The sequence below is a fragment of the Mercenaria mercenaria genome, chromosome 15 (genome assembly GCF_021730395.1).
Source record: "Mercenaria mercenaria strain notata chromosome 15, MADL_Memer_1, whole genome shotgun sequence".
Taxonomy (NCBI): Eukaryota; Metazoa; Mollusca; class Bivalvia; order Venerida; family Veneridae; genus Mercenaria; species Mercenaria mercenaria.
The window spans coordinates 52,832,675-52,849,439 of record NC_069375.1 but is presented as its reverse complement, the minus strand read 5'-3'; the positions used below and the strand labels follow the sequence as shown (position 1 = coordinate 52,849,439).

Below are 16,765 nucleotides of genomic sequence, written 5' to 3'. Positions count from 1 at the left end.
CATGGGCCATAACTCTGGCACAAATATTTTATGAATTATTCCCTTTTTATTTAAAATTTCAGGTTAAAGTTTTGATGCACTTTCACTTTATTATTACCAAATGGTTGACTTTATTATTACCAAATGGATTTGATTCAAACTTAAAAATAATAACTCCACATCATCATTTACATAATATGACACAAGGGTCATAACTCTTGTACCAATCGTATTTCATTAATTATGCCCTCTTTTCGGTTAGAATTTCAGTTTAATATTGATGTTTTTTTCACTATATCTCTGTTGTTACTAAATAGATTTTGTTTAAACTTAATAGTTGTTCAACATCATCACTTTCACTATATAACACAAGATCCACAGTGCTTGCACCAATATGTTTTGAGTTTGCCCTCTTTTTACTTAAGATTTCACGTTCAAGTTGTGATGCACTTTTGGTCTATCTCAGTAATTACTGAATAGATTTGATTCAAACTTAGTCATTCCATATTATAAGTCCATCGGTGTTATCAATCGCATTGTTACCTTAGGAATAGGGCGGTATATGGCCTTTTTGTGTCGATTCGCTTTAATGTCTAACTCATTTATTCTTTACTTTTAGAATGTATAAAAGAACCTTCACAACTCGAAAACGGAACCATGAACTGCGAGTGGACTGATAATGAGACACGTGTTTGCAAGCCTACGTGCGATAAAGGTTTTGACTTTGATAGTGACATGTTTGTTAACACGTCTGGAATCATTTGTGGACCAAACACTGGTTACACGTGGAACATTAACAACACTGACAACCCGCAGTCTCAGATACCCGCTTGTACACGTAAGTAACTTAAGACTATTGCAAAATTCACCGTATTGCAAAATAATGCTGTTACAAAGTAATTAACGCTGACCCGGAATAATATTGGAAAAATACACGAGGTTTTACAAAATTATGGTAAACTATGTGATCCATGGGAAGGCGGTCTAGTCTCGGTATGGTAAACTATGTGATCCATGAGAAGGCGGTCTAGTCTCGGTATGGTAAACTATGTGATCCATGGGAAGGCGGTCTAGTCCCGGTATGGTAAACTATGCGATCCATGGGAAGGCTGTCTAGTCCCGGTATGGTAAACTATGTGATCCAGCGGAAGGCGGTCTAGTCCCGGTATGGTAAACTATGTGATCCATGGGAAGGCGGTCTAGTCCCGGTATGGTAAACTATGTGATCCATGGAAAGGCGGTCTAGTCCCGGTATGGTAAACTATGTGATCCATGGGAAGGCGGTCTAGTCCCGGTATGGTAAACTATGTGATCCATGGGAAGGCGTTCTAGTCCCGGTATGGTAAACTATGTGATCCAGGGGAAGGCGGTCTAGTCCCGGTATGGTAAACTATGTGATCCATGGGAAGGCGGTCTAGTCCCGGTATGGTAAACTATGTGATCCAGGGGAAGTCGGTCTAGTCCCGGTGTTTCTGGATTATGTATTCATGTTTTTAGTCATGCCTAGTTCAATGACGACATGAAGACAAGGGATAATAAACGTTTTTTTGTGTATTGGCGTCTGCAAAAGCCCGCGGGATTTAGTCGAGGTCAAAGACATTTTTGTTTGGTTTGATTTAACGTCGCACCGACACATGATAGGTCATATGGCGGCTTTCCAACTTTAATGGTGGAGGAAGACCCCAGGTCCCAGGCGCCCCTCCGTTCATTGTTTCATCACGAGCGGGCTCCTGGATAGAACCACCGACCTTTCGAAAGCTAGCTGGATGGCTTCCTCACATGAAGAATTCAACGCCCCGAAGGAGGCTCGAACCCACATCGATGAGGTCATAAACATATCCCAAGGAATTCTGAAGACGTTAATACACTAAACGAACGTGTATTGTTGCTAGTCTTGCATACAAACATTACACGACGACTTTATCTATTGTTTTTATATGTGATGACTTGACGATTCCGGTACATTTTTAATTACCATTCTGTTCTTCTTGGAAACTTTAAACATGTTTTAAATATCCGTATCCAGGGCCCAGAAATAAACAACACTATTAAAAGCATATCCTGAAGGCTTTTAAACGATTTCTTTATCTCTCGCTATTACAAACATGATATTACCAATAATTGTTCATATAACTTCACAATTTGATGAATTGGAGCACAATTTCAAGAATAATAACTTTACATTTGAGTTATATTGGGTATGGACATAGTTGGACTACGGATGAGCACGAACGTAGTGTCAAGCTTTTAAGCTGTTTATATAAATTCTTCCGGAAATTAGATAAAAACATACCGAGAGATACTTACCAAATTCATAAATATGATTCCTAAAACCAAACAATCGTACACGTGATTCTTAAACATTCACGGTTATCTACGAAAACTGAAACGACACCGAGTTCTAAAAGGGAAGTAAACAAGGGAAGAAGCGAGTACGAACATTGTTCGGGGCAGTGCATTTGGTAACTGATACAACAAAACATTCAATGGTTAAGATTGCATTTTTTATGCTACAAAAAGAGGTTATTATGGAAGAAACAAGATGCAGATACCAAATATCAATCTGTACGTCCCTGGGATAGCATTTAAAAAATAAAAATCATGTATTAAGGTGATGTCACTTTTTGGATTTCCGGTGAATAACAAAAAACCACAGAATATTTAGTTCTTTCCAACAACCGTTATATTATGATTCAACCAAATAGTTTCCTTTGTCTACCAGAAAGGAACAATTCTTATGTCTTAATATTGAGATTTGGTACCTTTATAACAGACAATAAACTAAAACAATAGACATTCATATGTGACGTCGGTGAGCTCAACAAAGCAATTTCAAGCACAAATATTAATGTGGAATGTAAAGTAAGATACACACTACAATATCCGACCAAGATACTTTCAAAAACAATGCATTTGCAGAATGGAGAGATAAAAATAATTTTGACAGCTCGTGAAAACTAATGACAAATTTTGACAGGTACATGTATATGATGACTCATGACCTAATTATTTTTTTCTGTTATTTCTAACTTCCAGTTTGATTTTCATAAAATAGGTATTCTTTATTGTAGCTTACAACTCATACATTAAAACAATAAAAGAATATATTGTTACCTCACTGTTGTTTTGTCTATCCATCTCTCGTACGAATTCCTATTGTTTCAGTCACTTGTCAGTAATTAGAGCAACTCACAGTGTTGCAATCATACAAAACACATCCCTTATTTTCACATAGATATTGAGGATTTATCTAATGAGCACATGTATTGGAAACACAATTTCAATACCGACTGTGTATTGTAATAATGCTACACTATCTCAGCCGTGACGTGTCCTTAACAACACGTGACTTGTCTTGTTTGCACACGATTGGTCTCCGCCTTTAATACATGGGCGGATCCAGTGGAAAAAGTAGTTTTATGCAAGAATAACCGTAGAAACATGATTGTATTATTAAAAACATTTTTTTGCAGTAAGATATGCATGTGCGTCCAAAAATATGCAATCCCTCTCGCGAAATACAGCCTTTGATACAAAAAAAACAACTCCATTTCTAAGTTCAATGTTTTGTAGACCAATGTATATTTTGCGACAGCCGTTACAGCACAGATGACGTAAGTCCTATTATTTCAATTATAAATATCTGACAAAAATGTCTGAAAGCTGTAGTTTTGACCAGGGTGTAAAAATAAGAGCGTTTTATTGTTCTATCAAGAACTGTATACACGACATGTCTGAAAATAACAGCCAATCATAATCATCGCTAATATTTTTATTAAAAAATATGAAGTCACTGCAATGTATAGAGTCAGATAAAAGGACACATTGTTTTGTTTAATTTCCAAATTTCGTTTAAAAGCAACTAAACCAGATTTCAGCCGATCAAAAGACTTTGAGTCAATAATCAGTGTCTATTTTTTCATGATAGGCAAGTTTACTGAGAATTATCGAGTTCCAACGTCGTATTTCATATCAAAATACGTGTAATACGTAGTTAAGTCTAACATGATATGATTTGTTTTCCTATAAGCAAAGAAAGTTGAACCCAATAAAATTATTGAACGTCATAATTATTCATCGCGTCAGATGTCATAGTGGCGTGCTGGAAAAGAAAACCATAAAAAAATATTCGACGGCTGTTGTCATATATGTACATATGTAATCCATAATATCGTGTTAGAATGGAAATAAAGGACATAGTATATTTATGATAATTTATCACACGGGTTTTGCCCTCGTAATATAATTCCTTCTAATCTCAACTCCACAAAGTTTAACAATGATTTTATTCAACTTTGGCAGCTTTATATATCATTCCGTAATTAATAACTTTAGGTAATTATTTATAGCTCTTTGAACCTTACATTAATGCAAACAGATTACCATTAGCAGAATAATAACACGTTGATCTATACAAATATTTCCGTAAACTTGCAGCGAAGATCCCGGCACTGAGTAACAAACTGAACTATACGGCAGGTTACGAAACACTAAGTCTTACAACGTTAAATTCCGGCTTGATATCAGATATAAAGGCGGTCGTAAATGGTAAGGTGAGACGGACCGGATGTGTGTCGAATGGAAGTTGTGTTCTTCAGGATATACATGTCTTTTCTTCCAGCCAATTATCAGAGAGAAAACGAAGGGAGACTATCAATGTGATGTTCACGATAGAATTAACATGTGACATCACTGCAGGTAACTGGTTTATATAACCCTTAAGTAGTTCTTCTTCAAGTTAAAGCATAGCAAAAGTTCCTCCTCGGGGACATCTGTATAAATATGTAATGATCATCTTATAAAAGTTTGGTTGATTGCAATGTATGTTTTTGAATATTGGTCATCAGTGTGTGGAACCTCAGGATCGGACACAAGAACAAGGCCATTCTACCTTATTGACATGCCCCCGTTTAAGCGCCCCGGGGGTGTCAGATTTTGCACCAAATGCGCATTTATTTCTGTACCAAAATACCAAAAAAAGCTAAAAATTTTAAAAAGAACTATGTTGTTTTCTCCTGCCTAAAAATGTCAAGTCCGCTATTTCCAAAGTATTTACGCTAACAAAAGTTCTCAAATCCCAACAACAAAGTAAATTACGTTACCACTTTCAGTTGAGTAAGTACGGCAATTAAGAAACACTGGCTATACAAGTCATGTCCACATGCAGTGTACCATTCGATGCGTGAATTTGTTGCGCACAACTAGAGGGTCGTAATAGGGTTTGTTTTCACATATTAACCATGCATCCGAAGGTAGAGACGTATGTTTACCTTTGTGACAAATAAGATGATTGGCGTGTTTCAACAAATTCACTTTTCCTTCCCCGGGTTTAGTAATATGTAATCCGCGGAGCGCGTTCAGTCAGAGTCGCCTCAATTAGGAAAGAATTATTTTAACGTTAGAGTTTATTTCTAAGGTCACGGAGTTTGGTTGGTCAGCCTGTAATAAGAAAAGCCAGTTGCTCAGTCAAGAGTGACTTACCAATTCTAAGTGCCGTTCCTTCTCGAGAGAAGAAACAATTAGAATCTAGTAATATTCCTTTATCTTAAGCATCCCCAGCTTTTGATATATTTGAACTGGCATATCGTAGTGGGTTGTCTACCTTGAAATAACAATACTCGGAACGCTGTCAACGTACTGACTTACACACAATCAACAGTTTCAACAACATTTCGTTCATCGTCGAAGCCATTGCGTGACGTCACAGGTTAATGTAGATTTCTGCAATTGAGGTCAATCTGATCACCTCGGCCTTTATGCTACGCAATAGACCTCTGACATAATAAGGCGCCATCTTGGACTACTTTCAGTCAAAATGGCCGCCCCCTGTCATCTCTGTGGGAGTAGTGCTAGAGATCTCTATCTGCTATCTGGGAGGAAGAAAAGTGAGGATGTTCTTGAAGTGATAGCTGTCAACTTTAGTTTTGTATTTATAATAAAGAAAGTATGCAGAAATTGTTGGAGGACATTAGAGCTTTTCGCAGGTCTTAAAAGGTGAGGATAGTCTCAATTTTTCGACGTTTCACAAACAGGCATATAAATTATAGTACAGTATAACTGTTTCTGCATCTCGAGTAGTTAGGTTCCTGTTTGACAACAGTTTCAACAAACATCAAACAGCCGATGAGTTTAATTGCAGAAACAAATTTATAAAATGTCAACGAGGCAAGTTTAAGATTTATGGCAACATAGATTCATTATCAGATACTTTGGACATGTACCAGAAAACATACCCAATGGATTTGTTTTGGGTTTTCCCAACAGAGATATAAACAGATTAAGTTTGCATGTGTAACAATCTCGGGTTAATTTGCAGCCTCGACCAAGACTCGAACCTTGGACCTTCGGCTTACCGTGCCAACGCTCAACCAGTTGAGCTACCAAGGTCACCCGATACGAGAACCGCTACAAATGTAATAAATAATGGATGATAAAACACAGTACAAAGTTACTTAGTCAAAATGATGTTCAGATTGTTTTAAATTTGCGACGGGCAGTTTAAACGTCAAAACTTTGAAGGACCAAAATAATGGGAGGATAAATCACAGTACACAGTCATGTAAAGTTATTGTTTTTATCGCTTACGCATATTGGAGTGTACAAGGTAAACATTAATCGTGTACAGTACATAAATAGGTTTAAATCACCAGAAAATTCGTAATTTTGGATATTGTTTAAAAAGTTTGTCATAAAATCAGTAAGGAATTGAATTCCCTTTCGATACATGTAAGTTTTATTTGAATCTATGGCTAACTTGTGAAATAATCGGCATTGAAACCTATAGCATGTATGATGTAAAGCATCAGCACATGAAAGTTCAACGGAAATTGTTTCAGTTATGTTGGTCTATTGAGTGACACATGAAACATATCTTTTATTTAAAGGTCTGTTAAAAACAATATGGCTTCGAAGAAAAGATGGATAACTCCAGATAAAAGTAATACACCAAAGAGAAGGCGTGCTACCGTGGCTGAACAGATTGTATCTTCATGTGAGAAGCGTGTGATCCAAGTGTCTTCAAGTGAGAAGCGAAAGAGCGTGATTGAAGTGTTGATGTCAAGCATAGAAAAATTGAAGTTGGGTAAGTTGATCAAACCTTTGCTCCCTTTAATTTTTTATACTGATACAAAGTTTTAATTATAGTGAGAAAAAGTACACTAATTATTCAGTGAGTTTTAACACTTGAAAAAACAGTACATAAAATGATCTTTGTGGTAGTTGTGCACGTTTATGAATCCAATATTGATGAAACGGTGTTATTATAGCACATTACACCTTGACATAGTAAGCAGAAAGGAAAGTCGCCCTATATACAAATTTATGTCAGTCGGAGTGCACATCTATATTTATGGCAACATTGTTTTCTTCCAAAAGAAAATCCATGGATTGCCTTGAAGTTGATTATCTACCTTAATTCATAAGCTTATTCAATAATTTTTTATGCAATTCCATAAGTCTGTAATCCATTTTGTGATTTGAGCCACAGGTGCCCGTCCAGTCTTGGTGCCCATATGGGTGCCGCCCCCTCCAAAAAAAAAAAAAAAAAAAAAAAAAAAAAAAAAAATTAAAAACACTGTTTTAAGCCTAAAACGAAAAAAAAAATTTTTTTTTTGAAATTTTTTTCCCCCTATATATACTCTTATATGGAAAAGGTGCATGTGTTGCCGTAACGCTATGGAGGTTTACTAGGACACGCTGTGGAACAACCAAAATGTCCAGTTCAGTACCAATGCAAGCTACCCTGCTGCAATTTACACATCATGCATTTATAAAATAGTAAACAATCCTATTCTACCTAGTAAATAGCCATAAATAACTTACATTTAAATTCTAAGACGCAAACAACGGAAAAGGTTTTCTACTTTCGTTTTGAAACAAAATGGCCGATCGCACTGTTATTTTGCAAGTGTCTAGACATTTGGCTTTTGAATTTAAATGTAAGTTATTTAAGGCTGTTTTCTAGGTAGAATAGGATTGTTTACTATTTTATAAATGCTTGATGTGTAAATTGCAGCAGGGAAGCTTGCATTGGTACTGAACTGGACATTTTGGTTGTTCCACAGCGTGTCCTAGTAAACCTCCATAGCGTTACGGCAACACATGCACCTTTTCCATATCAGTATATATAGGGAAAAAAAATTTTTTCAAAATTTTTTTTTTTCGTTTTAGGCTTAAAACAGTGTTTTTAATTTTTTTTTTTTTTTTTTTTTACGGGGCGGCTCCCATATGGGCACCAAGACTGGACGGGCACCTGTGATTTGAGCAATGATTTCTATCTTCTAATCTTCATAGTTTGGTTGGTATTTCTTTTTAAATTTCAATTATTAACCAAAATTGTGTTTCTTAAGTTAATAAGAGGTCAGACAGTATGTCAGATACTTCCGTTACAAAAGGATCAAAGAAAAAGTTGTCATTTGGTCCAGTAGATCATACATACTCAGGTACACAAATACTTCACTGTATCTAGGGTGAAGGTTCATTGTTTAAAAGGAAAATCCTTTTAATTTTAGCCCATTTTCAAATATGTGAAGAAAAATGTATGAAAAGACAACTGGGAAAATATTGCTAAATTTATACTGCATAAAATTTTTCAAACTACATTTTTGTTCATATGCACTCTTGATGCATTTTTATATTGTGAGACAGTGACACTAACACCCCTAGTGTGTTCTGTCTTTTGTTTGTTTATTTTGATCTTTCTATTTAAAGCATTCTAAAGTAGGGGCTGTGAAGGAAAACTTAAGTATTGCAAATTATTTCATCTTTAAAAGTTGAAATTAAAGAACTTTTGTTCACTTGAAATGAACATTTTGTCAGAAAGCAGGTATATACTACAAATAAAGAGAAAATGAACTGGATTTATCATGCTTAGAAAGACATTATTATATAAATATTATTATAAACTGATTTCTTTCAGTTAACATAAACTAATTGGAATCCCAAATAAAAAATACACAGAAAATTGAACTTTTATATAGTTTATACCTGCTCACAGACAGAGATTTCCTTATATAAATATGAGACATACGTATGTTTTTTAACTAGTGCCTCTATTTACACATTTTGAACAGTTTTCAGTCAGTTGCTGTCCCTATTATAGAATGTCTTTATCCTGATTGATTGTTATTTAGTTCATTTTGTTATTTGACTGTTATAATTTTTTGTTACTTTAAGTTATGTTCTGACACATACATCTGTCTTTCTATCTGTCTGTCATATCTATACTCATAACCATTCAAGTATGGCATATGCTAAGGTTTTGATGAGATGATATGCAGTGTGTATGAAACAGGTCATTAGAGTACAATGTTCAAATGATGCTCATAGGTGTAATTTACCTCTCATATTTCGTATATGGAACATAACATTTAACCTTTCAAGGTATTGATTTCAATGGTAGCATAACAGTAGGTGGCGATGAGATGATGTGAAGATCTTTAGATCAAAGGTTAAGGTTATAGCTAGGTCAAATCTGTGTCATATTTTGTGTTCAGAGCATAATAACCATTTGAGGTATTGCTAAGTCTGTCGGAATAGAGATAGATAAGTTTATTAATGTGAGAAATTCTCTTCCCCGCCCACTTCAAAAAATAACTTCACTAGTATTATTCAAATACATGTTGATAGGTCATGGTCTCAAATTGTTTTTCAAATTTCAATTCTGTTGATTGTACGTTTTATCAGGATCACAGCTTCAAAACTGTTTCTGTCACATCACACACACGAATTTTGTATATTCTTACTCTTCTGTTTCTATAACTGTTCGACAATTGCTATGCATAGCTTTTCATAGCTCTCGTTTAAATGTTTGGTTATCGCATGACATGTTATTTGTTGTGTATAAGCCCATTAACCCTTACCCTGCTACATTTCTATAATAAACTTGTCCAGTTTTCAATTTGGACAAAACCATAACTGTTATTAAAAAGGGATCATACCAAAAACGTGCTGACCAACAGTGCAGGTCAATCAGACTCATGGATATGCAGGCTGATCATGATCTGTAATTGTCCAGAATATTAAAAAGATAAATAATTCTTTACTGATATACACCAGAATGGTACTGTGGCTTAATCACATTAAATTGTGTTTTTTTACAATTGTTATTTACAGTAATTGGATTGTGGTGATACAGTAGATGAATCAAAGGTAAAATATAATATTTGATAAGAAAATTATTTTTGACATCTGGGCTCGTATTCATAAAGCTCCGAAGGATATAGGAAAATCCTTACCGGTAACTTTGTAAAATTTCCTAAAACAACATAGCACAAAAGAAATTACTATGCCAGACTGTATGTGACAATATTGTTAGACATTCCAACTATCTCGACGATTGTCCACAAAATGCTATGGAACTTTTCCCTCAGTTAGTCCTTTAGGGAAAATTTTTCTTTTGGAGCTTTATGAATACCAGCCCTGGTCATTTGACCACCCATCACATGCTATAAACATAAACTTTTAAGTTTGTTAAAAGACTCGCTCTGATGAATGTATTTATAAGGCTTGTGTATTAGAAAAAATGTTTTAACTGTACAGCCTTTTCATTGAATTTCTTTAGTATTCTGTATTTTTTGGTAGGCGCATATACCGTACACATTCAATAAGTCCAATGTAGTATATGTAGTATAAATGTAGTAAAATTTCGTTATGATACGCTTTTAAGGTAAATGATTATGTTTTATATGATAAAATAATTTTATATGAATTAACTTTACAGAGTTCCTCCATTAAATAAATCCAACTGTTTTTAACATAATTCAGTAAATCTCTTCCTGCTACATGTCATTTCATTTGTATTTCCTATAAAGCAGTATCTGGGTGTAAGGATACCAAGGTTGTCAAGGACACAGGGACAAATGAAGAAGCAAAACAGAAGGTGGTGAATGAGATGGTGGCTGCATTCTCAGTTATGTCATCAAACCAGATGAGTATACTTTTATCAGACGTCCCCTGATACTCTTGCTGAGCATCCTATGTTTGAAGCTGCTTACAATGAAATAGAACTCAACATCCCCTTCTTTTTAAGACTCATGGAAGCTATCATAGGGAACTCTGGTAACAAGCGAGCCACAATTGTAATGATTTATAGCATGATCTTAAACAGTCGCAACAACAAGGTGTCTGCAATACAAAGGATGATTACAACGCTGGCTGTCAGATGTCATGCTGACAATATGGTATGTTTAAAAAATCTTTATAATTTATTTGTAAAACTGTTTTTCGTGATTTTGTATTTTTAACATAGCTTAGAAACAAAAGAATAACTCGTACTACTAGTATTGTAATGTTTATAATATGACCAAACCTCAAATTTTAAACATTTTCAGCTAAAAGAGAAATAATTTTTGAGCCAAAATATTAAGGTTATTGCATTACAAGGATGTTATAAAGCGTACAAAGTTGTGCATCGATCTTGTGTTATGTTTGGGATTGCACTAGCCTAGTGCCACTAGGTCAGGCTATATGTTTACAGTCCTAACTTGGTAAAAAATACATACAAAGTGTTGGACAGTTTGCATATATATCATGAAGGGTGTATGCATTTCAGCAAGAGTTCCATGGACACATATTTAAGTTGAAATAAAATTTAGTTAGTTAAAGTTATCCAGATTAAGATACACTTGGTTATATAATACTTCCATTTAATGTTATTTATTTTGTGAGTTCACATACTCATTTATGAAAATGATTTATCATAAAATAATTTTTGGAGATATTGTTTAATTGAATGAAGGATGATATAAAATAAGTACGACAGAAATATGAAATGAATAGATTATAAGTAGATAAATCATCCTCGAATACCTTGCAAAGAATAACTCGAGTCAGTGGTTTTAAATTTAATTTTTCAGCTTCTTAGTAGACTGAACAAGCTTCACATCACTATGTCAGCGGTCAGTAAAGGCAATATAATTACTGAGTGGGGAGATAATTATGACAAGCGTTTAAAGAAATCGATAGCAGATGGAAATGATGGCAAGTTGAATGGGGACAATGTGGACATATTTGTGACAACAAATGACATTCGAATGACAAACAGGTCAAAAGACTATCATTTTTTTGCCACAGACTTTACACCATTTAGGGTAACACCAGAAGACTTCATGAAAAACGAATATTTGGTTAATTATTTGGAAAATGAAATGGATCCAAACATTAACGCAGGAAGGTTTATGCCAGATGCAAGTGTATTTAAAGACAATATTAAACTTCTGGTAGCTAGAGATCTTATCACCCATCTAAACTTCAAATGGATGGACCTTGTTGTACCAAAGCATATTGACCATCCTCTTCAGGTAATTGATTATGCTATTTTTCAAATCAGATAAAATGTAACTTTTGTTATAGAGAGGTATTTATATGTTGATGAAGTCCATCTCAAATGACTTGTCCGTAGGACTGAACTTGTGTCCTGCATATGTAAAAAGTGCTTAACATAGGTTTATCTAATCTCACAGGATTGCTATTTGTTTGCTCACACCAGAGTTTGATTTAGTCAAAAATATATGTTAAGTGCTTGGGAAGATTTCACCCAGGGTACTGAGACTGTGTACACATAACTGGTATATTATGCAATTTATGAAATCTCACTCCCTTCTTACACTTGTTAAAGAAGAACTTATTGCTGAAAGTATAAATATTCTTATGTTGAAATTGTTGATATATTTATTATTATTTTTTGAATATCAATTTGTCTAAAATAACTTAATTTCATAATTCAGGATATCATGTCAAGGAAAACAACGTCCTTCTGTTTACCTATTTTGTTGAAAAATGAAGCCAAATATGAAGATTGTATCCAAATCATGGATTCGTATGAACAACAGTTACAAAGATGGTACAGAGAATGTGGTAGAAGTAAGTATTTCAAAGTATTGATGTAAGTGCAAATCCAACAACTTGTTACTTCATTTCAAGTACCAGACAATGATTGACCAAAGGCAGTCTTGAACACACAAAAAAGTTTAATTGAAAATCAGTTGATGATCTTTGGTTTATTTATTAGTAGTCTTGTAAAATGAAAAAAATATTTTGGTTAGGTAGTGCCTGGTCAGCTTAAAGGGTACGACTTGTATACATGAATAATTGTAAATATACTTCATTATAATATGTCCGTAATCAAAAACATGTTTAACAAATTGCAGTTGATGACTTCAAGAATTGTTCCATCCCTGTGGGTGGTGACAAACTTACACGGGTACGGCTTGATGGAGCTAAGAATTTGAGGCTTGGTGCCCATACTGCTCAGGAGAGATTTGACAACTTGTGTCCCGTGGTTGTTGAGATGTTCCACACACAGATGGATTTCTTAGAGGTATATGATATTTATTTTATAAGTTAATAATTGTTTATATAAGTTAATAATTGTTGCCAAATTGTACATACTGAACAGCAAAAGAAACTATCCATAGTTACAAGTTGTGTACATTTCTGTAACAAAAACTTAAATTTATAAATTTGCTTGTCTTCTTCATACACATTACACTTAAATAACTGCACATGCTAGGTTTAAAGATAATTTCTGATAACCATTAGATTGATTATAAATTATATGATTGATTATATGACAAGTTTTCATAACATAAGATAAACAACATGTTGAGTGCTGTGTCAGTTATTACTCGGTATGCTTGTCATAGTTGGGTAAGGGACATAGGAAAGTACATTCAGTAATTTCCAGGATAGGAGTCTAGCATACCATTAACTTTGTGGTCAGGCTATAAACATAAAAGGGTTTGAAGGCAAAATGGTGACATCTTTAAGCAAAACTTGTTTACAATATTTCAGAAAACTATGAAGAAATTTTTCAAAAAGTCTTCTGGCAGGGATGTTGGAACGTTGTATAATCTCAAAACAATAATTCAGAGAACCAGTGTCAACGGCAACGTGAAAAGTCGTTTTAAGGTAAGTTGGGTGGAACACTGTTGAATTTTTACACAGTAGTCAGACAAGGGGAATGACAATGTCACATTTGAAATATGATTGATAATGACTGGGTATTTAAGATAAGTGTGTGCATAATACAAATGACAAAAAGATTTAACTTCAGAGAAAATGCAAGGCTTTATTAATGGCACTTTTTTCAGTAACAGATATAGATATAATAGTTACTCCAAGTCAGAAATAGATTGTATTTATTGACTAACAATACCACACTTAATTAACCTAAACATCTGATAATTAACCTAAACATCTGATCATGAAAGTGTATCTTAAAAAAACAAAAACAATGGCAACAGATTTAGAAAGTACAAACATGGAAAAGACTACTGATTTTAGTCATCTAGTCAAAATTGTTTTGTTCTGCATATCCCATGAAAAATCTCATTCACTTCAGGCACACGAAGAGTTTGCCCTACTTGTCGGGAAGGCATATGTGCTTGAGGCTGCTATGGAGCACTTTGGGATGGACAATTGGAAAGTACTCCTACTCGAAATGTACCGACGGAAGACATAAACAAAAGTCACATTCAAGACGCCTCATGGAGTTCAACAAATCAATGGATGGGTTTATAACAATGGTGTGCAGTTCCCTTAGTTTTAATGAAGTAAGTAATGTTCAGTCATACATTAATGTTTTAATTGTTCAGAAGCACATGTAAGTTTATAATCATACATGAACCTGCTTACTTTGGCATTCATGAAATGTTTCTTGATGTCTTATATTCAAAATTAAAAAAGCACAGATTTGTTTTTACATGTAAAAACCATTAGTACTGGCTTTAAACCACCCTGTGTTTTTATTTCGTAAGTCATTGTTAATAATTCATATAAATTAACACACTATTCCTTCAGGTACCTGACCAGAGCAGAGTTACTGTGACTATTGCTGGCCAAGATGTAAACTACCCGTAGAGAATGGAATGTCCACATCAAATTTCGCATCTTGGACAGGCCATAACAGTGCCAATATCATTAAAACTTTTAAAACAGAACGTTTAAGGGTGATGTTGGGAGGAACTGCTGTTTAAATTACTGCAGTACTACTTTGTTCTTTTAAACTTTAAAGACTCCATTCGTGAAGGTGATATTATCCGAACAAGCAACATCCTTAAGATAGCTATTCCGTTTTTTTTTCAATCATTCTCCTCTTTCAAAGAACATGGTTAAGTGCATTGATTTTATACTTAAGACAGAGGTATTACTACCAGCTAAACTTTCATTACAAGTAAGGGTTGCTTCTTTTGTGAATCCAAAAGGCAAAAGGGAAAAACAAGGCTGCTGACCTTCAGAAAGAAATATCAGGTCAAAAGAGTTAAAAACTCTTATTAGGGGCTTGGTGCAAATAAAACAGAACGTCTGTTATAAGATATCAGCAGCCGCACGTTATTTAAAGGATATAGTACAGAATTTTGATAGCCAGATAGATTTTAAAGAGAAATCTACTTCGCACAAGAAAAAGATCTGAGAGGAAGATTTGCAGTGTATTATAAAAGTTCTCGGGAGCTCGGCCTTTTGACTGTACCTGGTAGAAACTTGAAAGTTTTAATGACATGAAGGCTAGTGTTTTTCATGAACTGTATGATAAAAAAAAGTTTTAAATGAGAAAATACTGGACAGCAAATTGGCTGAAAAGGGGACTTCCATTACCAGAGGAAGTGGAATTTGATGATTAAACATTGAATTATTTGGGTATGTTTTCTGAAAAATGTATAGATTGGGTGGAATTCAATTGTCCGATTTTTTTTTTTATATAAATATTTTTTCTCCTAATCCAATAAAAATATAACTTTGAAACTTAAAAAAATTCTATTTAAAGTTTTGCATGCAAGTTAGTCAACAACTAATGCAGGTCTTGAATTGAAACTTCACATGACGTGTCTTCGGGGTTATAAAACTAGGTGATAGCATCAAGAGCCATGACTGACCTGCATTTTGGCCAAACTGGTTAAAGTTTTGCATGCAAGTACATATAGCTATTACTTACAGGCATAAACCTCTGTAACTTATTTCTACTTCTGTAGGTCCATTACTTAGCTCACTGATCAAGTGCTATTAACTCTGACATGCATTTTGGCAAATTATGTCCCCTGTGAACTTGAAAAAACTTCTGTTAATGTTTTTGCATGCAAGTAATTATCTCCATAACTAATGCAGATACTTGATTGAAACTATATAGATATTCTAACATTAAGAGTAATATTCCTGCTTCTAGAGCAACAATGCAAATAAATAGTCAAGCATTTGCTGTCTTACTGACAGCTCTTCATTCATAGTGAAGTAAACATTTCTGGTATCCCAGTTTTGAACTATGTACTTATATTACAAGTGAACAAGAATGTCAAGATAAAATTCTGTAATATCATGTCAGTGACAATTCATGTTTGTATAGCTTATATTCTAACATGCTCATTTGATTTCAGTTAAACAAAAAGGAAATCAAGCCTGTGTATCTGCGTTAAAGAAGACACTTGTAAGGGATGCATTATGAGGTCATATTGCCGCATGACGTCTGATACATTACTCCTCGGGAAATGAAGTCCAACATAATATGTATTACAATATGTCAGTGAGCATGTCAGAATGAAAACAGTTAAGGCATTAAGTGTTTTATTGTCTAATTAACCATTGTTCATCGTTTAGATGGTTCAGTATTTAACGTCTAGGCTAATGCCTTGTGGTTTAATTCCAACGCATTTTGAACTCAAACCATGTTAATTAGACGATAAACCACTTGAAGGCCTTGATTATATGTTAATTGTACATACCAGTAATGAATAATACAATGAATATTTACATTCATCATACTGTGTATTGTGTATTAATATACAGTTTGAAAATG

At 34.3% G+C, this 16,765-nt stretch overlaps 2 protein-coding genes across 4 annotated transcripts in view; both read left to right on the top strand.

The window, feature by feature from the left end:
• LOC123554676 (uncharacterized) overlaps positions 1-16,765 on the top strand; it is a 121,644-nt gene that overhangs the window by 73,206 nt on the left and 31,673 nt on the right. For all 3 annotated transcript variants that reach the window (XM_053525274.1, XM_045344965.2, XM_045344957.2), the window contains exons 19-20: positions 599-817; positions 4,417-4,677. In XM_053525274.1, the coding sequence (XP_053381249.1) occupies positions 599-817; positions 4,417-4,677 (480 nt within the window). The remainder of the gene's footprint in view (positions 1-598; positions 818-4,416; positions 4,678-16,765) is intronic.
• LOC123532592 (uncharacterized) lies at positions 5,729-14,826 on the top strand. The gene is made up of 10 exons (XM_045314054.2): positions 5,729-5,973; positions 6,864-7,060; positions 10,093-10,128; positions 10,794-11,159; positions 11,835-12,278; positions 12,705-12,840; positions 13,128-13,297; positions 13,771-13,887; positions 14,321-14,531; positions 14,779-14,826. The coding sequence occupies exons 4-9, from the start codon at positions 10,956-10,958 to the stop codon at positions 14,438-14,440; spliced, it is 1,191 nt and encodes a 396-aa protein (XP_045169989.2). The 5' UTR covers positions 5,729-5,973; positions 6,864-7,060; positions 10,093-10,128; positions 10,794-10,955; the 3' UTR covers positions 14,441-14,531; positions 14,779-14,826.